The sequence below is a fragment of the Balaenoptera borealis genome (genome assembly GCF_965194805.1).
Source record: "Balaenoptera borealis genome assembly, contig: HAP1_SCAFFOLD_981, whole genome shotgun sequence".
Classification (NCBI taxonomy): domain Eukaryota; kingdom Metazoa; phylum Chordata; class Mammalia; order Artiodactyla; family Balaenopteridae; genus Balaenoptera; species Balaenoptera borealis.
In genome coordinates this window covers 215,384-239,768 of record NW_028123228.1, presented here as the reverse complement: position 1 = coordinate 239,768, position 24,385 = coordinate 215,384, and the positions used below count along the sequence as shown (strand labels likewise).

Sequence of the window (24,385 nt, the reverse complement as noted above, 5' to 3'; positions counted from 1 at the left end):
AGTGTTCAGAATGTCTCTCACATATAACAAGAGCTGGAGATGGCAGGATACCTGTGTGGCCCAAGGAACTAGAGCTAGCAAATTATGGGCCAAACAATTGCAACCAAAGGCTGGAAGAGGAAAGGTCTGCAACCAGCTCTGTCTCCTAGCTCTCTGGTATTTGCTGCCAACGGGCAGAGTCTATTTCGTGAAGCATCAAGCACTGAAAAGAAGACTCCTGCTGCTGGAAGGTGACAGGAAGTAACGTCCAATGCAAGATCAAGGCTTGTCCTCGAAGCAATGCCCATAATGGAAGAAAAAAAAAAAAGAGAAAGCGGAAGAGAAATGTTAAGTCGCAAGTCCAACCTGGCCCCCAGCCTAGCCCAGCCCAAGGAAGGTAGGAGTCAAGGAGAAGAAACTAAAAGAGAAGAGCCTTGGACCACAACATTCTCCACAAGGTACACTCAAGAAACTTCACCCTACTCTTGAACCAAGTTACAAAGAGAGCTTCTTAATCCCTACTTTGGCTCCTTAAAAGCTGCTATCAGTTCACTCATTAGACACATCTGATTTCAGAACAACTGTAATAGTTCAAACTAGATGGCTCTTTCCTTCCTAAGGATTATTAATTAAAGAAGATCTATATAGCTCTAAGTATATGATACATAAAATAGAATACTCTGTAGAATATAAGTAACTCTTAGTTCAGTGTATTAATGAACGTCTGTAAGAAATGTGGCAATGATTTCCCTAATGGAAGAGCCTGGGGGAGGTAAATCTGTCTTCTAGGATTTCCTCCCCAGAGCTCAGAAACTCAGGTGTTGTTTTAGCTCTCCTACACTCTCTTCACCCAAGCCCGCCTTCCTGTTGGGGATCGGACCTCCCTATTGGCTCTCTCATACCTTTCAACTGCCTGCTTTGTGACATCACTCTCCTACCAAACCTACTACCACTTGGTAGAGTCTTGGGGTTTCCGTGGAGCTGTTTGGACCAGTAACCAGTGACCTCTGTACTGGACACGTGCGCCGTTCAGCTGCAGCCACTCGGACATCCTCTAGTGTTGTCTCCTCATCCCTGGTACCTGCAGTGGATGCTTCCTCTTCTCTGACCATGTCAGGTAAGAAAAGAAACTTTGGAAAGTTTTGCGTTCGATTCTTTTGCCCCTAAATTGAGTAGGAGATTCAAAATAGCATGGAATAATGAGGGAAAGTATTGAACTACACGTCTGGAGACCTAATTTCACTTTTGACTTTGACGTTTACTATCTGTGTGACTTTGGACAAATCACTGGCTGTCTCACAAAGCCTGTTGCTTTCCTTAACTGTTACGTTAGGATACCACGTTGGGTTGATCACTCTGATCCCCTTCTTTTCCAGTATTGAGCCTTAAAGGGTACCCATGTAGAAAACGAAATCAGACACTTCTCAAGAGTGTTTCAACAGAAACATAGAAAAGCCAGGGGACATAGAAAACTAGCAATATATACCAAGATGTTTCATCTCTAATGGTCTCCCTCCACTAGGATTTCGACTAGTTGAAAAGAGAGAATAGGGAGAGAGGATGGAGAGTACTGGGCTCTACAGGGAGGCACAGAGTCGAGCGTAAGGAAGTTTAGGATGGTTTTCATTAGCACAGGCCAACAGGCACCAAGAGATGGGAGAAAATGTAAGAATGAAGAGGGAAAGCATAGAGGAGCTCTCAAGAAAAACGGAGTTTGCAATGGAATGCTGATGGGAACCAAAGATTTTCAATTAAAGCAGAAACAGCACAGAGGGAAACCTGCTCAGAGCAGGGCAAAACCAAGTTGATGGTAGCAAACCCTTACATTAACAGACTAAGAAGGAAAGTAAGGCCAGAACAGGGGATCACCAGGAAAGGCAGCTTATCAGAAAAGTCATACTCCGTTTTCTTTCTTTTATTGCCTCTCTGAATACAGTTGGCCACTTGACAGTTTTGAATATAAACATTTTAGAAATACGTTTTAGAAATGATGCCTCCTATAAACAAGCAACCACAGTGGTTATCTAGGGGGCTGCTTTTCAGTGTTTTATTCTTTCTAATTTTTAAACTAGGTAGACATTTCACCAATTCAACATTTTAAGTGATATCTTCTAAATTGAATCAGAAGGACTATTTTCCTTGGTGTGATATGTAGGTTCTAAGGCAAGGCTGCTTTTCATTTTTACAGTTATTTCCTTCCTAACACAGAGAGCACATTGATCAACAGCCATCGTTCGCTTGTAGATCTTAGCTACCGAAGAAGAAGAAGAAGAAGAAGAAAAAGTCAAGCCCCACATCTCTAATTCCCCCCCCCACTTAGGGAATTCCCTGGCGGTCCAGTGCTTAGGACTCGGTGCTTTCACGGCCAGGGCCACGCGGCGCGGCCAAAGAAACAAAACAAACAAACATCCACATTTATCGAAAACCATATTGTGGAGTCCTGTGGATTTTCTTACATTTGAAAATCTTTTTTAATTGGATTCTAGGCATGATGGTTTTTTGAGGTTTTGGGATGCCATCTTCTTGGATGCTGAAGATGATTCTAATCTAAGTTCTAGGATAAATCCAAAAACCTTCCTGATACATTTTAAGCTTCCTTTCTGCTTATTATATAAGCTATATTCATTGAAATATATATTTCTCCTAGGCTTAATACCTCTTACTTGCTGGGTAAAAATATGAAGGAGCACAATAATGAAACTCTTTTACACTTATTATTTTGCTGTCTGCTTCGTACCGGTTTTCATTGAAATACTTGTCTATATGTGTTGTGGCTACCTATACATGCACATTTATTGCATTCTGTTGCTTGTTATGCATTTTTTACTGACATACCTTCTCTGTCTGTATGCATTGGCTAGGAATTCATTCACCTCTATCACCTCCATCGTGTCTTCTGGTTAATAGTATTCACTAAAATAGAGTGGGCAAAATTCACTTTCATAATATTGCATGGATAGTACAGAATGCCATTTGTTAGTAAATTCATTAGGCTTCGATACTTGCCACATACCCCAGTTTTCATTAATATCTATGGATTTCTTTTTCGTTAACGTAATATGCTTGTCATGATTTTTCTTTGTCTTTCTAGAACTTATTGTATCTTCCTCCATATAAATCATACGCAATAGATCAGCTTATTCATCTATTAATTATTACTGCTATTATTATTGGTGGTGGTGTTATAACCACTTTACAGATGAGTAATCTGAAGTAATCAGATAACTCTTCCCTTTCCAAAAGCACTTAAGAAATCCACTTTCGGGTAATCATTTTGAGGTAGGATGAGAAACCAGGCTTGAAGAGGGCAAAAATGACTCTTTCAATTCACCAGTTGGACTGAGCTGTACGTCACCTCTAGGTAATAGCGTGGGAACTGCACAAGCAAAGGGAGACACTGAAGACGACAATGGTAACAGCCGTACTGTTTTCTAATGGACAAAAAAAATGCCTATATTATAAGTTCTATTTCTCCTGCTTTCTGGCAGTATCATGCTCAGAGTGGAGTCCTGGCAAGGAAGTCAGGATACTTAGGTTCTGAAACCTGGTAATGATACTAACATAATGAGAGAACTTGAACAAGTCAACCCGACCTCTCTGAGCCTCAGTTTCCTTACTCACGAAATGAGACTGAGAACATCGAAGTTCTCTAAGGGCCTCCTAGTTCTAAAATGCTTCCAGTCTAGGAAATAGCATAGAAGTCAATACGAGTGCAGGCTGAAGGGAAAGACAGGGCAGGGAGAAGGTTGCTTCCAGCCTAGAGAACAATCTCTGAACCACACCACTTGGCTCTTCTGCCCGTCTGTGCCCAAGATGGGAGCACAGGCAGTGAATAGAGAAGAGTGGAAAACTGCTCAGTCCTTACAGCCATCATTAACTGTCTGATTTTGGGTTTCTCAGGAAGTAGTGATAGTAGAGGTGTCCTGATAGCAAGAACCTTCAGATGATGCCGTTCCTCAAACGTAGTGAGAATTTCTCAACCTCCCTGAGTTTTTCATGACCCTCTTGTTCTTACAGAAAATTTCCAACATCCATCTCTACTTGGAACTCTAAATTCTCTGCAGCATTCTCCTCCTGTGGTGAGCAATGCAACTTCCCTAACACGAAGTGTCTGCAACTTCTCCAGAGTCTCTGCCCCTGCCGTCAGTTCGGCATCGGCTACTGGTACCCCTTTCCAGACACTCATGGGTAGTGCCTACCTTTACCAACATTCTAGCACGACTATGTTATCTGGAGTTACTGACCACAGCCAGATCTCCACTTCAGCTGCTTCCTATCCAGGTGTTCTTGAGTGGGACATCACAGCAAGCACTGAAAAGAATTCTTCTTCACTCGGAGACTTTACTCTGGCACTCACTGACCGCCACACAGCTGCCTCCTCCATGTTTCTGGCAGCCCAGGATGATAAAACTTCAGACGCCAAGAACATGGTCCCTCTACATCCATCGCTTTCTGCCAGCCTTGCTCAGGGAACACCATCTCAGATTCCAAATCAGGGGCAGAGCCGCCTGTCACTTCCCTGCCAGGAAGGAAGCCAGGTATATTACTGTAACCAAGGCACACTGGGGTCTTTACTGTATGGAGAACTTGGCTCCTGCCCGCAATCCTACGGCTCGGCGTCATACACAGGAAGTCGGGCCTCTGGGCAACCAGAAATGGGAATGGGACCGAAGGAGATTCAGCCCACAAATATCCGACCACCAGCTTCCACCTCTGCAGTCTGCCACCCTGTGTCTGCTCAACGCATCACAGAAACAAGTTTTCAAGGTGAGTATAACAAACGCCAGAGAAAGTTGAAGAATGAGGTCGGCACTCAAAAATGGGGTCAAATCGACAGCTGGGAAGGGGTGTAGAGGCAGGTAGAATTTAGATCCTGAGCCTTTAATAACCACTACCTTCGCTCAGTGCCCTCTGTTTTTAGACTCTCTATGAGAACACCTAGGGCTTCCCTGGTGGCGCCGTGGTTAAGAATCCGCCTGCCAATGCAATGCGGGGGACACGGGTTCGAGCCCTGGTCTGCGAAGATCCCACATGCCGTGCAGCAACTAAGCGCATGTGCCACAACGACGGAGCCTGCATTCTAGAGCCCGTGAGCCTCAACTACCGAAGCCCACGTGCCTACAGCCCATGCTCCGCAACAAAGAGAAGCCACCGCGATGAGAAGCCCGCACACCGCAACCGAGAGTAGCCCCCGCTAGCCGCCAACTAGAGAAAGCCCGTGCACAGCAATGAGAGACCCAGTGCAGCCAAAAAAATAAATACGTAGAATAAATAAGTTCAAACAGTAAATAAATACATAAACATAAATTACAAAAAAAAGAACACCTAATGCAGGTGGGAAGGTGGGAGGGCCACTGTAGAGGTCATCTATGCTACATGTACAAGAACCCCGAGAGCACACCAATCGGTACCACACTTTTCACTGCTGTAGCCGATCGTTCCCCCTGTACTGCCACACTGTAGCACTCCCTTCCCTCATCTACTGCTATAGTCTCTTCGGAAGGTGTTTCAGAACTCTTGTTATGAGAGTGCCAGTTGAACTGTCCTCACTTCCTTCATTTATACCAGGATTGAAGACCTTGTGGTCCGAGATCCTGTCCAGAGAGCAAGCAGGCTAAGACTCTGTCTTTGTTGATGTATTTCATCAGCAAGGGCTCTACCCCCTCTCCTAGTTCATGGTGTGACGTGTTCTTGGCCTCTCGGGAAAGTGGGGAGAATGGAAAGGACCCTATATGAGAATGCTAGGCTTTGTAAAACATTTCAGGTTTTTAAAAATAAGACTCATTTTGTATTGGACTTATAACAGTCCTATGAAATACAAAGCGAGCCGAGAATCAGCGACAGGAAAGGCTCACCAGTAAGAATTACAACAGTCACCGCTTACCTCGTAGCATAGGGCACTGTCCGTGATCCTTAAGAAGAGTTAGTAGAAATGCCTTGCCCATCTTGCCCCTGAACCCCTTGAAAGGTACACGACTGCTGTGTTGGTGTTTAGGGGGAGCATCTCACTTACCAGGGACTGACTTCTCCCTTGATCCCTTTGTAGGGATGGAGACCTCCCCCCTGGTGATGAAAAATTCCCTGGGATTGCAACCTCCAAGCCAGACGTTTTGTGTGACACAAAGTCAAGAACTCCCCAAGTCCTGCAGTAGCAGAAACAGCCACATACTTGAGAGTAACCCACCATCTGAACTTGGGGACATTTCAGTGACAGCTCCAGTCCAGAGTGCCAGGCGTCTCCTGGCCCTGCCTCCAGCTCCAAGCCAGGGACAAATAGAGAGTAAGCACGTGGATGATATCAAAACCAAGCTTTCAAAGCCTCTGGATGCCTACCAGATCCCAACAGAGAACCAAGATCCTCCACTACTCCCTTTAGGAATCCCTGATATTCACCAGCCGCTGGCCTGCACCGATCCCCTCAGCCAAGAGGAGCAGCCTGGTTCTGAAAATGCTGATCTGGGAGAGAACAGCCGGAGTCGTCAGGACCTAGGGACACTTGAAAATGGGATTGAACCTAGCAGTGGTCTTGCAGACATTACTACACTGGCGGAGGATATTCACCTTCCCCAGCTCTTTAATCCTTTGAAAGATCTTGATCAATCCCAAGGTCCCAACGTGATCAAAGCTAAAGACACCAGAGCCATTAAGGTGAATCAGGTGCAGGAAAAGCCAAGTGTCATAAAGGTTCCCTCTGATCAACCCAGGAAGAACAAACAGAAAGCCTCTGAGCCTATCAGTGGCGCTCCCAAGGCCAAAATCCAGCCAAAGAATCCAGAGTGCCTGTTAGGGGGAGAAGTGGTTACATGCCACGCTGCAGTCAGTGACAGGGCTCCTGTGAACACGGCCAAGCACTCTCAAGGCAAACCTCAGAAAGCTGCATCCAGAAAGATCAGCAAAACTAAGAGCCACGGGCAGGAAAAGACCAAAAGGACCAGAGGGAGAAACAAGGCTGAGGAGAACAAGCAGTCAGGGAACAAAGTCAAGGCAGAAGAGAAGCCAGCAATCCCCCACACGAAGCGAAAGGAACACCAAACTGAGCTTCTCCAACAGAGCTTTCAAAAGCCTCGAACCTCCCTTGGCGTGCGCATGCTGGAGTCTGTGAAGGTTCTTCATGCGCTGGGGAAGAAGAATGAGACGAAAACTGGGCGCTCTTCCTGTCGGCTCTTGGGAAAGTCAAGCAACCCCAAAGACCCCCAGCCACCCCCAGCTATCCAGCCATGGCGGCATACCCCACGTGAGGGGAAGGGTCCTGAGAAAACGCAAGTCCAAGCCCAGAAACCAGACAGCAGTGCTGAAACAGAGTGTCCGTCTCCAGCCCAGTATGAGCGGCCTCCTCCTGGGAAGGTCAAGTTGATACCTCTGCCTTTTTCTGCCTGGGACAAGCCTCAAGCTCGACCCGCTCCTCGGAGGCCACAGTCTCTGGCCTCACATCGGCCTGCTGGGGCTTACCGTGCCCAGCCTGGTTCTACTGACTCAGCTCAACCTGCTGCAGCCAATTCATCCCAGCCAGCTCCTGCCTCTTTGCCAGGCCCCGCCAAACCAGCTCAGCCAACTGTGACCAACCCAACCCAACCGGCTTGGCCCAACCATACCCAGCCTCGTGTCCCTCAGTCTGCTGCTCCTAGGCCTGCACCCTCCAAAACTTCATCTGGCGCTCCTCTCCAGCGGGAGCCTGTTCCCCCTGCTGTGAATAAGCGCCAGTCCCCACCCAAGCTCCAAACCCACTTTCTACTCCAAGACTTCAGCAAGCAACGAGTTCCATGGAGGGAACCCAACGTGCCTGAGCCAGTCATGTCAAAGCCCATCGAACAAGAGCAGAGGCCAGAGCGAGAGGCCATGAAGAGGCGGGCTCAACAACAACGGGAGAATGCTGCCAGATACACCTCTTCGGGCAAGCTGCAATTTTTCACCGAGAGGGAAAACGAAATGGAAATTGCCGACTACTACGGATACGTCAAGTGAGAGCTGCTAGGATTCTTGGTGCCACCTTGGCTACCAGCTGTTCTTCCATACACAGGTAAGACAGGTATAGAACTGAATAAGTAAATGGAATACAATTAATAGACGAGTAACAAACCTTTCGAATTTTCAGATGCTGCTAACTGGGGCGTGAGAAAGGAAGGACTGAAAGTTGGATGGGAGAATGAAGGAAAGGGGTAAAAACTGAGCAAAGAGGAAGGAACTTGGCCCAGGGCTAGGAAGGCCAAAAGAGACGTATGGATTTAGGAAAGGAAGCAGGAGCGAGGATGAAATGGCAGAAGTAAAAAGCAGGGTCAGAGGTCTGGGTTGAAAGAACACAATTGGAGTAGAGTTGAAGGTGACAGAAGATGAGTCTAGGTTTACTAGGAGAAATAGAAAAAGTCTCTCGGGGACGCTGGCCTTAAGTCTCACAACCACCAGATAGGTATTTCAGAAAACAAGAGGTTCAGGACACATCTCTGAAAGGTCTGAGTTGCCTTATTCAGGTGTGACTGTAGTGGGGGAATAGGGAAATCTACCAGAGAAGTGGCTAGGGCTCAGAGTTATCCTAGGGGCAGCTGACGACAGGGGCAGAGCCAAGGGAACTGCTGGATCAGGAGGCCCACGAACAAAGCAGGGGCATAGCCGCCTGTCACTTCCCTGCCAGGAAGGAAGCCAGGTATATTACTGTAACCAAGGCACACTGGGGTCTTTACTGTATGGAGAACTTGGCTCCTGCCCGCAATCCTACGGCTCGGCGTCACACACAGGAAGTAGGGCCTCTGGGCAACCAGAAATGGGAATGGGACTGAAGGAGATTCAGCCCACAAATATCCGACCACCAGCTTCCACCTCTGCAGTCTGCCACCCTGTGTCTGCTCAACGCATCACAGAAACAAGTTTTCAAGGTGAGTATACAGACGGCAGAGAAAAGTTGAACAATGAGGTCAGCATTCAAAAATGGGGTCAAATCGACAGCTGGGAAGGGGTGTAGAGACAGGTAGAATTTAGATCCTGAGCCTTTAATAACCACTACCTTCTCTCAGTGCTCTCTGTTTTTAGACTCTATATGAGAACACCTAGGGCTTCCCTGGTGGCGCCTGCCAATGCAGGGGACACGGGTTCGAGCCCTGGTCTGCGAAGATCCCACATGCCGTGCAGCAACTAAGCGCATGTGCCACAACGACGGAGCCTGCATTCTAGAGCCCGTGAGCCTCAACTACCGAAGCCCACGTGCCTACAGCCCATGCTCCGCAACAAGAGAAGCCACCGCGATGAGATGCCCGCACACCGCAACCGAGAGTAGCCCCCGCTAGCCGCCAACTAGAGAAAGCCCGTGCACAGCAATGAGAGACCCAGTGCGGCCAAAAACATAAATACGTAGAATAAATAAGTTCAAACAGTAAATAAATACATAAACATAAATTACAAAAAAAAAGAACACCTAATGCAGGTGGGAAGGTGGGAGGGCCACCGTAGAGGTCATCTATGCTACATGTACAAGAACCCCGAGAGCACACCAATCGGTACCACACTTTTCACTGCTGTAGCCGATCGTTCCCCCTGTACTGCCACACTGTAGCACTCCCTTCCCTCATCTACTGCTATAGTCTCTTCGGAAGGTGTTTCAGAACTCTTGTTATGAGAGTGCCAGTTGAACTGTCCTCACTTCCTTCATTTATACCAGGATTGAAGACCTTGTGGTCCGAGATCCTGTCCAGAGAGCAAGCAGGCTAAGGCTCTGTCTTTGTTGATGTATTTCATCAGAAAGGGCTCTACCCCCTCTCCTAGTTCATGGTGTGAAGTGTTCTTGGCCTCTCGGGAAAGTGGGGAGAATGGAAAGGACCCTATATGAGAATGCTAGGCTCTGTAAAACATTTCAGGTTTTTAAAAATAAGACTCATTTTGTATTGGACTGACAACAGTCCTATGAAATACAAAGAAAGCCGAGAATCAGTGACAGGAAAGGATCACCAGTAAGAACTACAGCAGTCACCGCTTACCTCGTAGCATAGGGCACTGTCCGTGATCCTTAAGAAGAGTTAGTAGAAATGCCTTGCCCATCTTGCCCCTGAACCCCTTGAAAGGTACACGACTGCTGTGTTGGTGTTTAGGGGGAGCATCTCACTTACCAGGGACTGACTTCTCCCTTGATTCCTCTGTAGTGATGGAGACTTCCCCGCTGATGAAAAATTCCCTGGGATTGCAACCTCCAAGCCAGACAGCTTTCCTATGGAATGACAGAGAACTTGTCAAGGTGAAACACCAGTCTGCGGGAGAAAGGGAGGAAGAGAATGATGGAAATCGTTTCTGGGAAACTATTTTTACATTATGTGTTGTTTGTTCCCGGTAAATAAACTGAAATCTTCTTAACAGTACAACAAAATCTAAACCACTAAAGCCAACAATACAGGAGTATAACGTTCGACAAAAATTTCTTTGGCTGCGCAGCATGTGGGATCTTAGCTCCCCAACCAGGGATTGAACCCACGCCTGCTGCATTGGAAGCGCAGAGTCTTCACCACGGGACCACCGGGGAAGTCCCAGGACTATCACTTTTAAAGGAGAAGGTACAAACCCCTCGGTTCTATGAACTGGAGATTTTTAGTAAGAAGTCAATATATTTGTTGTTAGGCACATTTTATGTTAGGCTGTCTCCCTGCACAGGATGCAGGCGCCTTGAGAATGGAAGTCATATCCCTCTATAGTACGTCCCTCTTCTTTCTGCTTTGCAGTTTGCTGCTCCACTTGTTCAACCCCACCTAGTAATAACCTATACTTCCCTTGTTCCTGTTTTCCCATCTGGAAAACAGACAAAAGGCAACCAAACAACGCAAAGGTCTCAACAAATAAGGGATATCCAAAACCAGAGATGGCCAGAACTTCTGTACCCCTGATGAAATAGTCCTCATACAAAACCTGATAATCAAATTCCTTAATGCTAGGAATCACAGTGAAAAATAGTATCTGAACTGACTTCTGTCAGATGAGTGAGAACTAAGGTTAATTCAGTGTATCTGAAGCATAGAAAGTGAGGGCAAAAGTGGCACAAGATGGGGCTAGAGAAGCAGAGAGGATTCTAGACCACGCAGAGTCTTAAAGGCCAACAGTGTGTTTTCTATTCTCAAAACAATGCTTGTGAGCGATGTTTATGAGCAACGTTCCAACTTGCTTTGAAGGTTTCTTGTGTGAAGAGTGGATTGGAAGGAAACAAGATATATGGACACCAGTTAGGACCTAATCGCAACAGACAGGCAAGTTCAGTATTAGGAAGTTGAGGAAGAGCTGGCTGACAGATTCCAAAGAAATTCAGGAGATGAACTGAAGCGGGCTTAATGGGGTAGGAGATGGAGGAAAGGAAGGTCTTAGGGAATTCAAGGGTTTACTGCACACATGAGCAAAGTCTCAAAATTAATCATTTGAACGTACAGAGGCGGATCTCCCAAATGACACCGGTTAGGAAGCAACGGTACGCCCTTTAGAATTCCTAGAGACAACACAAATCAACTGTTTCGATGGAAAATTCGGCGGGACTCTTGATTTCCATGGGAATACAGAGAAAAGAGACACTGATCTGGCTTGCAGGTATATTTAGAAAGTTGTTAGCCGGACATCACCTACTAGTATCATGTAAGTAGGCCGTCCGAAGTAGGAAGCTTAGGGGAAAAACCTGGAGGAAAACTTAAAAGCTTAAGCCACACCTCTACACTACACCACCTTTCACAATTTCTTCTCAGATAAGCATCATCCCCATCAGTGAAGAAACTCGTTCGTACCTCATAATAGGAAAAACAGGCCTAAAGATTCAATGTGTGTCTTGGGAGGTCCCATCTATGCGATATCTTCCTGGGACCAGAAAAGGCCCCAGGAAGATCCATCTCTGCACCCCTGAAAGCTTACCACCAAGGAAAATGACTAGGTCCATAGATTTCCTCCCTCAAACCAGCTTACCTCACACATAGATCATTAGCAACTCCGCCCTTACTCACATTATCACAGTCACAAGAGTGGTTAGGGAGAAAAGCACTAACCAGGGGAACTAAAACAGAGGCAATCCAGGCCAAGCTGGGCTGGTGGCAGATATCTGCTCCTTACGCTCGGGTGCATAATGCGACTCACCACAGTGCCTTTTTCACAGACCCTTTTGAACGTTTCTCCACAGAATCCAACAGCTCAAGTTAGTTCATGACGCTTCAAGGTCAACAATCGTCAAGAGAAAAACATGCAATATGTCTTACAATGTTGGATTCCTTACAAACAGGACAAGGAGATAACCATGTAGACAAAACCAGAGCATTTGAAAACATCTGTATTCTACAAACACACCAGTGAATGCTATAAATAAGGTACTATGACATAAAACAAAATGAAAACTAGATGTGAGACTGTTCTCTTCAGTGTACAGACTTCATGGCAGTTGCTGCACACTATCTAGCTACTTAGATCTTTAACTCTCTGTTCTGTTAATACCAAATGAGGCCCAAGTGTGTCAACCTGTTTCCCACAGAAACCAAAAAGTCTACATGCATCTCTTTTCTCCTGTGCCCTTTCACCTTACCTGCTCCCAATTCTCCACCAACGTCCTCCTCTTTCTCTAATTATTCTCCTCTTCATTTTGCTTGGCCTTGCCCCCAAGCATGCAAGACAGAGAGTCCTAGAGGTCCAAGATTCTAGAGTGGCTGTTTGCAAGGCGGAGGAGATTACAGTAACTGCCACACTGTATATACTTCTGTGCAAAGAAAAAGGGACAGTGTTCAGAATGTCTCTCACATATAACAAGAGCTGGAGATGGCAGGATACCTGTGTGGCCCAAGGAACTAGAGCTAGCAAATTATGGGCCAAACAATTGCAACCAAAGGCTGGAAGAGGAAAGGTCTGCAACCAGCTCTGTCTCCTAGCTCTCTGGTATTTGCTGCCAACGGGCAGAGTCTATTTCGTGAAGCATCAAGCACTGAAAAGAAGACTCCTGCTGCTGGAAGGTGACAGGAAGTAACGTCCAATGCAAGATCAAGGCTTGTCCTCGAAGCAATGCCCATAATGGAAGAGAAAAAAAAAAGAGAAAGCGGAAGTGAAATGTTAAGTCGCAAGTCCAACCTGGCCCCCAGCCTAGCCCAGCCCAAGGAAGGTAGGAGTCAAGGAGAAGAAACTAAAAGAGAAGAGCCTTGGACCACAACATTCTCCACAAGGTACACTCAAGAAACTTCACCCTACTCTTGAACCAAGTTACAAAGAGAGCTTCTTAATCCCTACTTTGGCTCCTTAAAAGCTGCTATCAGTTCACTCATTAGACACATCTGATTTCAGAACAACTGTAATAGTTCAAACTAGATGGCTCTTTCCTTCCTAAGGATTATTAATTAAAGAAGATCTATATAGCTCTAAGTATATGATACATAAAATAGAATACTCTGTAGAATATAAGTAACTCTTAGTTCAGTGTATTAATGAACGTCTGTAAGAAATGTGGCAATGATTTCCCTAATGGAAGAGCCTGGGGGAGGTAAATCTGTCTTCTAGGATTTCCTCCCCAGAGCTCAGAAACTCAGGTGTTGTTTTAGCTCTCCTACACTCTCTTCACCCAAGCCCGCCTTCCTGTTGGGGATCGGACCTCCCTATTGGCTCTCTCATACCTTTCAACTGCCTGCTTTGTGACATCACTCTCCTACCAAACCTACTACCACTTGGTAGAGTCTTGGGGTTTCCGTGGAGCTGTTTGGACCAGTAACCAGTGACCTCTGTACTGGACACGTGCGCCGTTCAGCTGCAGCCACTCGGACATCCTCTAGTGTTGTCTCCTCATCCCTGGTACCTGCAGTGGATGCTTCCTCTTCTCTGACCATGTCAGGTAAGAAAAGAAACTTTGGAAAGTTTTGCGTTCGATTCTTTTGCCCCTAAATTGAGTAGGAGATTCAAAATAGCATGGAATAATGAGGGAAAGTATTGAACTACACGTCTGGAGACCTAATTTCACTTTTGACTTTGACGTTTACTATCTGTGTGACTTTGGACAAATCACTGGCTGTCTCACAAAGCCTGTTGCTTTCCTTAACTGTTACGTTAGGATACCACGTTGGGTTGATCACTCTGATCCCCTTCTTTTCCAGTATTGAGCCTTAAAGGGTACCCATGTAGAAAACGAAATCAGACACTTCTCAAGAGTGTTTCAACAGAAACATAGAAAAGCCAGGGGACATAGAAAACTAGCAATATATACCAAGATGTTTCATCTCTAATGGTCTCCCTCCACTAGGATTTCGACTAGTTGAAAAGAGAGAATAGGGAGAGAGGATGGAGAGTACTGGGCTCTACAGGGAGGCACAGAGTCGAGCGTAAGGAAGTTTAGGATGGTTTTCATTAGCACAGGCCAACAGGCACCAAGAGATGGGAGAAAATGTAAGAATGAAGAGGGAAAGCATAGAGGAGCTCTCAAGAAAAACGGAGTTTGCAATGGAATGCTGATGGGAACCAAAGATTTTCAATTAAAGCAGAAACAGCACAGAGGGAAACCTGCTCAGAGCAGGGCAAAACCAAGTTGATGGTAGCAAACCCTTACATTAACAGACTAAGAAGGAAAGTAAGGCCAGAACAGGGGATCACCAGGAAAGGCAGCTTATCAGAAAAGTCATACTCCGTTTTCTTTCTTTTATTGCCTCTCTGAATACAGTTGGCCACTTGACAGTTTTGAATATAAACATTTTAGAAATACGTTTTAGAAATGATGCCTCCTATAAACAAGCAACCACAGTGGTTATCTAGGGGGCTGCTTTTCAGTGTTTTATTCTTTCTAATTTTTAAACTAGGTAGACATTTCACCAATTCAACATTTTAAGTGATATCTTCTAAATTGAATCAGAAGGACTATTTTCCTTGGTGTGATATGTAGGTTCTAAGGCAAGGCTGCTTTTCATTTTTACAGTTATTTCCTTCCTAACACAGAGAGCACATTGATCAACAGCCATCGTTCGCTTGTAGAGCTTAGCTACCGAAGAAGAAGAAGAAGAAGAAGAAAAAGTCAAGCCCCACATCTCTAATTCCCCCCCCCCACTTAGGGAATTCCCTGGCGGTCCAGTGCTTAGGACTCGGTGCTTTCACGGCCAGGGCCACGCGGCGCGGCCAAAGAAACAAAACAAACAAACATCCACATTTATCGAAAACCATATTGTGGAGTCCTGTGGATTTTCTTACATTTGAAAATCTTTTTTAATTGGATTCTAGGCATGATGGTTTTTTGAGGTTTTGGGATGCCATCTTCTTGGATGCTGAAGATGATTCTAATCTAAGTTCTAGGATAAATCCAAAAACCTTCCTGATACATTTTAAGCTTCCTTTCTGCTTATTATATAAGCTATATTCATTGAAATATATATTTCTCCTAGGCTTAATACCTCTTACTTGCTGGGTAAAAATATGAAGGAGCACAATAATGAAACTCTTTTACACTTATTATTTTGCTGTCTGCTTCGTACCGGTTTTCATTGAAATACTTGTCTATATGTGTTGTGGCTACCTATACATGCACATTTATTGCATTCTGTTGCTTGTTATGCATTTTTTACTGACATACCTTCTCTGTCTGTATGCATTGGCTAGGAATTCATTCACCTCTATCACCTCCATCGTGTCTTCTGGTTAATAGTATTCACTAAAATAGAGTGGGCAAAATTCACTTTCATAATATTGCATGGATGGTACAGAATGCCATTTGTTAGTAAATTCATTAGGCTTCGATACTTGCCACATACCCCAGTTTTCATTAATATCTATGGATTTCTTTTTCGTTAACGTAATATGCTTGTCATGATTTTTCTTTGTCTTTCTAGAACTTATTGTATCTTCCTCCATATAAATCATACGCAATAGATCAGCTTATTCATCTATTAATTATTACTGCTATTATTATTGGTGGTGGTGTTATAACCACTTTACAGATGAGTAATCTGAAGTAATCAGATAACTCTTCCCTTTCCAAAAGCACTTAAGAAATCCACTTTCGGGTAATCATTTTGAGGTAGGATGAGAAACCAGGCTTGAAGAGGGCAAAAATGACTCTTTCAATTCACCAGTTGGACTGAGCTGTACGTCACCTCTAGGTAATAGCGTGGGAACTGCACAAGCAAAGGGAGACACTGAAGACGACAATGGTAACAGCCGTACTGTTTTCTAATGGACAAAAAAAATGCCTATATTATAAGTTCTATTTCTCCTGCTTTCTGGCAGTATCATGCTCAGAGTGGAGTCCTGGCAAGGAAGTCAGGATACTTAGGTTCTGAAACCTGGTAATGATACTAACATAATGAGAGAACTTGAACAAGTCAACCCGACCTCTCTGAGCCTCAGTTTCCTTACTCACGAAATGAGACTGAGAACATCGAAGTTCTCTAAGGGCCTCCTAGTTCTAAAATGCTTCCAGTCTAGGAAATAGCATAGAAGTCAATACGAGTGCAGGCTGAAGGGAAAGACAGGGCAGGGAGAAGGTTGCTTCCAGCCTAGAGAACAATCTCTGAACCACACCACTTGGCTCTTCTGCCCGTCTGTGCCCAAGATGGGAGCACAGGCAGTGAATAGAGAAGAGTGGAAAACTGCTCAGTCCTTACAGCCATCATTAACTGTCTGATTTTGGGTTTCTCAGGAAGTAGTGATAGTAGAGGTGTCCTGATAGCAAGAACCTTCAGATGATGCCGTTCCTCAAACGTAGTGAGAATTTCTCAACCTCCCTGAGTTTTTCATGACCCTCTTGTTCTTACAGAAAATTTCCAACATCCATCTCTACTTGGAACTCTAAATTCTCTGCAGCATTCTCCTCCTGTGGTGAGCAATGCAACTTCCCTAACACGAAGTGTCTGCAACTTCTCCAGAGTCTCTGCCCCTGCCGTCAGTTCGGCATCGGCTACCGGTACCCCTTTCCAGACACTCATGGGTAGTGCCTACCTTTACCAACATTCTAGCACGACTATGTTATCTGGAGTTACTGACCACAGCCAGATCTCCACTTCAGCTGCTTCCTATCCAGGTGTTCTTGAGTGGGACATCACAGCAAGCACTGAAAAGAATTCTTCTTCACTCGGAGACTTTACTCTGGCACTCACTGACCGCCACACAGCTGCCTCCTCCATGTTTCTGGCAGCCCAGGATGATAAAACTTCAGACGCCAAGAACATGGTCCCTCTACATCCATCGCTTTCTGCCAGCCTTGCTCAGGGAACACCATCTCAGATTCCAAATCAGGGGCAGAGCCGCCTGTCACTTCCCTGCCAGGAAGGAAGCCAGGTATATTACTGTAACCAAGGCACACTGGGGTCTTTACTGTATGGAGAACTTGGCTCCTGCCCGCAATCCTACGGCTCGGCGTCATACACAGGAAGTCGGGCCTCTGGGCAACCAGAAATGGGAATGGGACTGAAGGAGATTCAGCCCACAAATATCCGACCACCAGCTTCCACCTCTGCAGTCTGCCACCCTGTGTCTGCTCAACGCATCACAGAAACAAGTTTTCAAGGTGAGTATAACAAACGCCAGAGAAAGTTGAAGAATGAGGTCGGCATTCAAAAATGGGGTCAAATCGACAGCTGGGAAGGGGTGTAGAGGCAGGTAGAATTTAGATCCTGAGCCTTTAATAACCACTACCTTCGCTCAGTGCCCTCTGTTTTTAGACTCTATATGAGAACACCTAGGGCTTCCCTGGTGGCGCCGTGGTTAAGAATCCGCCTGCCAATGCAATGCGGGGGACACGGGTTCGAGCCCTGGTCTGCGAAGATCCCACATGCCGTGCAGCAACTAAGCGCATGTGCCACAACGACGGAGCCTGCATTCTAGAGCCCGTGAGCCTCAACTACCGAAGCCCACGTGCCTACAGCCCATGCTCCGCAACAAGAGAAGCCACCGCGATGAGAAGCCCGCACACCGCAACCAAGAGTAGCCCCCGCTAGCCGCCAACTAGAGAAAGCCCGTGCACAGCAATGAGAGACCCAGTGCAGCCAAAAAAATAAATACGTAGAATAAATAAGTTCAAACAGTAAATAAATACATAAACATAAATTACAAAAAAAAGAACACCTAATGCAGGTGGGAAGGTGGGAGGGCCACTGTAGAGGTCATCTATGCTACATGTACAAGAACCCCGAGAGCACACCAATCGGTACCACACTTTTCACTGCTGTAGCCGATCATTCCCCCTGTACTGCCACACTGTAGCACTCCCTTCCCTCATCTACTGCTATAGTCTCTTCGGAAGGTGTTTCAGAACTCTTGTTATGAGAGTGCCAGTTGAACTGTCCTCACTTCCTTCATTTATACCAGGATTGAAGACCTTGTGGTCCGAGATCCTGTCCAGAGAGCAAGCAGGCTAAGACTCTGTCTTTGTTGATGTATTTCATCAGAAAGGGCTCTACCCCCTCTCCTAGTTCATGGTGTGACGTGTTCTTGGCCTCTCGGGAAAGTGGGGAGAATGGAAAGGACCCTATATGAGAATGCTAGGCTTTGTAAAACATTTCAGGTTTTTAAAAATAAGACTCATTTTGTATTGGACTTATAACAGTCCTATGAAATACAAAGCGAGCCGAGAATCAGTGACAGGAAAGGCTCACCAGTAAGAATTACAACAGTCACCGCTTACCTCGTAGCATACGGCACTGTCCGTGATCCTTAAGAAGAGTTAGTAGAAATGCCTTGCCCATCTTGCCCCTGAACCCCTTGAAAGGTACATGACTGCTGTGTTGGTGTTTAGGGGGAGCATCTCACTTACCAGGGACTGACTTCTCCCTTGATCCCTTTGTAGGGATGGAGACCTCCCCCCTGGTGATGAAAAATTCCCTGGGATTGCAACCTCCAAGCCAGACGTTTTGTGTGACACAAAGTCAAGAACTCCCCAAGTCCTGCAGTAGCAGAAACAGCCACATACTTGAGAGTAACCCACCATCTGAACTTGGGGACATTTCAGTGACAGCTCCAGTCCAGAGTGCCAGGCGTCTCCTGGCCCTGCCTCCAGCTCCAAGCCAGGGACAAATAGAGAGTAAGCACGTGGATGATATCAAAACCAAGCTTTCAAAGCCTCTGGATGCCTACCAGATCCCAACAGAGAACCAAGATCCTCCACTACTCCCTTTAGGAATCCCTGATATTCACCAGCCGCTGGCCTGCACCGATCCCCTCAGCCAAGAGGAGCAGCCTGGTTCTGAAAATGCTGATCTGGGAGAGAACAGCCGGAGTCGTCAGGACCTAGGGACACTTGAAAATGGGATTGAACCTAGCAGTGGTCTTGCAGACATTACTACACTGGCGGAGGATATTCACCTTCCCCAGCTCTTTAATCCTTTGAAAGATCTTGATCAATCCCAAGGTCCCAACGTGATCAAAGCTAAAGACACCAGAGCCATTAAGGTGAATCAGGTGCAGGAAAAGCCAAGTGTCATAAAGGTTCCCTCTGATCAACCCAGGAAGAACAAACAGAAAGCCTCTGAGCCTATCAGTGGCGCTCCCAAGGCCAAAATCCAGCCAAAGAATCCAGAGTGCCTGTTAGGGGGAGAAGTGGTTATATGCCACGCTGCAGTCAGTGACAGGGCTCCTGTGAACACGGCCAAGCACTCTCAAGGCAAACCTCAGAAAGCTGCATCCAGAAAGATCAGCAAAACTAAGAGCCACGGGCAGGAAAAGACCAAAAGGACCAGAGGGAGAAACAAGGCTGAAGAGAACAAGCAGTCAGGGAACAAAGTCAAGGCAGAAGAGAAGCCAGCAATCCCCCACACGAAGCGAAAGGAACACCAAACTGAGCTTCTCCAACAGAGCTTTCAAAAGCCTCGAACCTCCCTTGGCGTGCGCATGCTGGAGTCTGTGAAGGTTCTTCATGCGCTGGGGAAGAAGAATGAGACGAAAACTGGGCTCTCTTCCTGTCGGCTCTTGGGAAAGTCAAGCAACCCCAAAGACCCCCAGCCACCCCCAGCTATCCAGCCATGGCGGCATACCCCACGTGAGGGGAAGGGTCCTGAGAAAACGCAAGTCCAAGCCCAGAAACCAGACAGCAGTGCTGAAACAGAGTGTCCATCTCCAGCCCAGTATGAGCGGCCTCCTCCTGGGAAGGTCAAGTTGATACCTCTGCCTTTTTCTGCCTGGGACAAGCCTCAAGCTCGACCCGCTCCTCGGAGGCCACAGTCTCTGGCCTCACATCGGCCTGCTGGGGCTTACCGTGCCCAGCCTGGTTCTACTGACTCAGCTCAACCTGCTGCAGTCAATTCATCCCAGCCAGCTCCTGCCTCTTTGCCAGGCCCCGCCAAACCAGCTCAGCCAACTGTGACCAACCCAACCCAACCGGCTTGGACCAACCATACCCAGCCTCGTGTCCCTCAGTCTGCTGCTCCTAGGCCTGCACCCTCCAAAACTTCATCTGGCGCTCCTCTCCAGCGGGAGCCTGTTCCCCCTGCTGTGAATAAGCGCCAGTCCCCACCCAAGCTCCAAACCCACTTTCTACTCCAAGACTTCAGCAAGCAACGAGTTCCATGGAGGGAACCCAACGTGCCTGAGCCAGTCATGTCAAAGCCCATCGAACAAGAGCAGAGGCCAGAGCGAGAGGCCATGAAGAGGCGGGCTCAACAACAACGGGAGAATGCTGCCAGATACACCTCTTCGGGCAAGCTGCAATTTTTCACCGAGAGGGAAAACGAAATGGAAATTGCCGACTACTACGGATACGTCAAGTGAGAGCTGCTAGGATTCTTGGTGCCACCTTGGCTACCAGCTGTTCTTCCATACACAGGTAAGATAGGTATAGAACTGAATAAGTAAATGGAATACAATTAATAGACGAGTAACAAACCTTTCGAATTTTCAGATGCTGCTAACTGGGGCGTGAGAAAGGAAGGACTGAAAGTTGGATGGGAGAATGAAGGAAAGGGGTAAAAACTGAGCAAAGAGGAAGGAACTTGGCCCAGGGCTAGGAAGGCCAAAAGAGACGTATGGATTTAGGAAAGGAAGCAGGAGCGAGGATGAAATGGCAGAAGTAAAAAGCAGGGTCAGAGGTCTGGGTTGAAAGAACACAATTGGAGTAGAGTTGAAGGTGACAGAAGATGAGTCTAGGTTTACTAGGAGAAATAGAAAAAGTCTCTCGGGGACGCTGGCCTTAAGTCTCACAACCACCAGATAGGTATTTCAGAAAACAAGAGGTTCAGGACACATCTCTGAAAGGTCTGAGTTGCCTTATTCAGGTGTGACTGTAGTGGGGGAATAGGGAAATCTACCAGAGAAGTGGCTAGGGCTCAGAGTTATCCTAGGGGCAGCTGACGACAGGGGCAGAGCCAAGGGAACTGCTGGATCAGGAGGCCCACGAACAAAGCAGGGGCATAGCCGCCTGTCACTTCCCTGCCAGGAAGGAAGCCAGGTATATTACTGTAACCAAGGCACACTGGGGTCTTTACTGTATGGAGAACTTGGCTCCTGCCCGCAATCCTACGGCTCGGCGTCACACACAGGAAGTAGGGCCTCTGGGCAACCAGAAATGGGAATGGGACTGAAGGAGATTCAGCCCACAAATATCCGACCACCAGCTTCCACCTCTGCAGTCTGCCACCCTGTGTCTGCTCAACGCATCACAGAAACAAGTTTTCAAGGTGAGTATACAGACGGCAGAGAAAAGTTGAACAATGAGGTCAGCATTCAAAAATGGGGTCAAATCGACAGCTGGGAAGGGGTGTAGAGACAGGTAGAATTTAGATCCTGAGCCTTTAATAACCACTACCTTCTCTCAGTGCTCTCTGTTTTTAGACTCTATATGAGAACACCTAGGGCTTCCCTGGTGGCGCCTGCCAATGCAGGGGACACGGGTTCGAGCCCTGGTCTGCGAAGATCCCACATGCCGTGCAGCAACTAAGCGCATGTGCCACGACGACGGAGCCTGCATTCTAGAGCCCGTGAGCCTCAACTACCGAAGCCCACGTGCCTACAGCCCATGCTCCGCAACAAGAGAAGCCACCGCGATGAGATGCCCGCACACCGCAACCGAGAGTAGCCCCCGCTAGCCGCCAACTAGAGAAAGCCCGTGCACAGCAATGAGAGACCCAGTGCGGCCAAAAACATAAATACGTAGAATAAATAAGTTCAAACAGTAAATAAATACATAAACATAAATTACAAAAAAAAAGAACACCTAATGCAGGTGGGAAGGTGGGAGGGCCACCGTAGAGGTCATCTATGCTACATGTACAAGAATCCCGAGAGCACACCAATCGGTACCACACTTTTCACTGCTGTAGCCGATCGTTCCCCCTGTACTGCCACACTGTAGCACTCCCTTCCCTCATCTACTGCTATAGTCTCTTCGGAAGGTGTTTCAGAACTCTTGTTATGAGAGTGCCAGTTGAACTGTCCTCACTTCCTTCATTTATACCAGGATTGAAGACCTTGTGGTCCGAGATCCTGTCCAGAGAGCAAGCAGGCTAAGGCTCTGTCTTTGTTGATGTATTTCATCAGAAAGGGCTCTACCCCCTCTCCTAGTTCATGGTGTGAAGTGTTCTTGGCCCCTCGGGAAAGTGGGGAGAATGGAAAGGACCCTATATGAGAATGCTAGGCTCTGTAAAACATTTCAGGTTTTTAAAAATAAGACTCATTTTGTATTGGACTGACAACAGTCCTATGAAATACAAAGAAAGCCGAGAATCAGTGACAGGAAAGGATCACCAGTAAGAACTACAGCAGTCACCGCTTACCTCGTAGCATAGGGCACTGTCCGTGATCCTTAAGAAGAGTTAGTAGAAATGCCTTGCCCATCTTGCCCCTGAACCCCTTGAAAGGTACACGACTGCTGTGTTGGTGTTTAGGGGGAGCATCTCACTTACCAGGGACTGACTTCTCCCTTGATTCCTCTGTAGTGATGGAGACTTCCCCGCTGATGAAAAATTCCCTGGGATTGCAACCTCCAAGCCAGACAGCTTTCCTATGGAATGACAGAGAACTTGTCAAGGTGAAACACCAGTCTGCGGGAGAAAGGGAGGAAGAGAATGATGGAAATCGTTTCTGGGAAACTATTTTTACATTATGTGTTGTTTGTTCCCGGTAAATAAACTGAAATCTTCTTAACAGTACAACAAAATCTAAACCACTAAAGCCAACAATACAGGAGTATAACGTTCGACAAAAATTTCTTTGGCTGCGCAGCATGTGGGATCTTAGCTCCCCAACCAGGGATTGAACCCACGCCTGCTGCATTGGAAGCGCAGAGTCTTCACCACGGGACCACCGGGGAAGTCCCAGGACTATCACTTTTAAAGGAGAAGGTACAAACCCCTCGGTTCTATGAACTGGAGATTTTTAGTAAGAAGTCAATATATTTGTTGTTAGGCACATTTTATGTTAGGCTGTCTCCCTGCACAGGATGCAGGCGCCTTGAGAATGGAAGTCATATCCCTCTATAGTACGTCCCTCTTCTTTCTGCTTTGCAGTTTGCTGCTCCACTTGTTCAACCCCACCTAGTAATAACCTATACTTCCCTTGTTCCTGTTTTCCCATCTGGAAAACAGACAAAAGGCAACCAAACAACGCAAAGGTCTCAACAAATAAGGGATATCCAAAACCAGAGATGGCCAGAACTTCTGTACCCCTGATGAAATAGTCCTCATACAAAACCTGATAATCAAATTCCTTAATGCTAGGAATCACAGTGAAAAATAGTATCTGAACTGACTTCTGTCAGATGAGTGAGAACTAAGGTTAATTCAGTGTATCTGAAGCATAGAAAGTGAGGGCAAAAGTGGCACAAGATGGGGCTAGAGAAGCAGAGAGGATTCTAGACCACGCAGAGTCTTAAAGGCCAACAGTGTGTTTTCTATTCTCAAAACAATGCTTGTGAGCGATGTTTATGAGCAACGTTCCAACTTGCTTTGAAGGTTTCTTGTGTGAAGAGTGGATTGGAAGGAAACAAGATATATGGACACCAGTTAGGACCTAATCGCAACAGACAGGCAAGTTCAGTATTAGGAAGTTGAGGAAGAGCTGGCTGACAGATTCCAAAGAAATTCAGGAGATGAACTGAAGCGGGCTTAATGGGGTAGGAGATGGAGGAAAGGAAGGTCTTAGGGAATTCAAGGGTTTACTGCACACATGAGCAAAGTCTCAAAATTAATCATTTGAACGTACAGAGGCGGATCTCCCAAATGACACCGGTTAGGAAGCAACGGTACGCCCTTTAGAATTCCTAGAGACAACACAAATCAACTGTTTCGATGGAAAATTCGGCGGGACTCTTGATTTCCATGGGAATACAGAGAAAAGAGACACTGATCTGGCTTGCAGGTATATTTAGAAAGTTGTTAGCCGGACATCACCTACTAGTATCATGTAAGTAGGCCGTCCGAAGTAGGAAGCTTAGGGGAAAAACCTGGAGGAAAACTTAAAAGCTTAAGCCACACCTCTACACTACACCACCTTTCACAATTTCTTCTCAGATAAGCATCATCCCCATCAGTGA

The 24,385-nt window shown here is 46.5% G+C and overlaps 1 protein-coding gene across 13 annotated transcripts in view; it reads right to left on the bottom strand.

The window, feature by feature from the left end:
- The window catches only part of LOC309621775 (uncharacterized protein), a 243,846-nt gene that overhangs the window by 28,080 nt on the left and 191,381 nt on the right, over window positions 1-24,385 (bottom strand). For all 13 annotated transcript variants that reach the window (XM_082409122.1, XM_082409116.1, XM_082409121.1 and 10 more), the window contains 2 exons: window positions 22,758-22,895; window positions 10,071-10,208 (listed from right to left, as the gene is read on the bottom strand). In XM_082409122.1, the coding sequence (XP_082265248.1) occupies window positions 10,071-10,208; window positions 22,758-22,895 (276 nt within the window). The remainder of the gene's footprint in view (window positions 1-10,070; window positions 10,209-22,757; window positions 22,896-24,385) is intronic.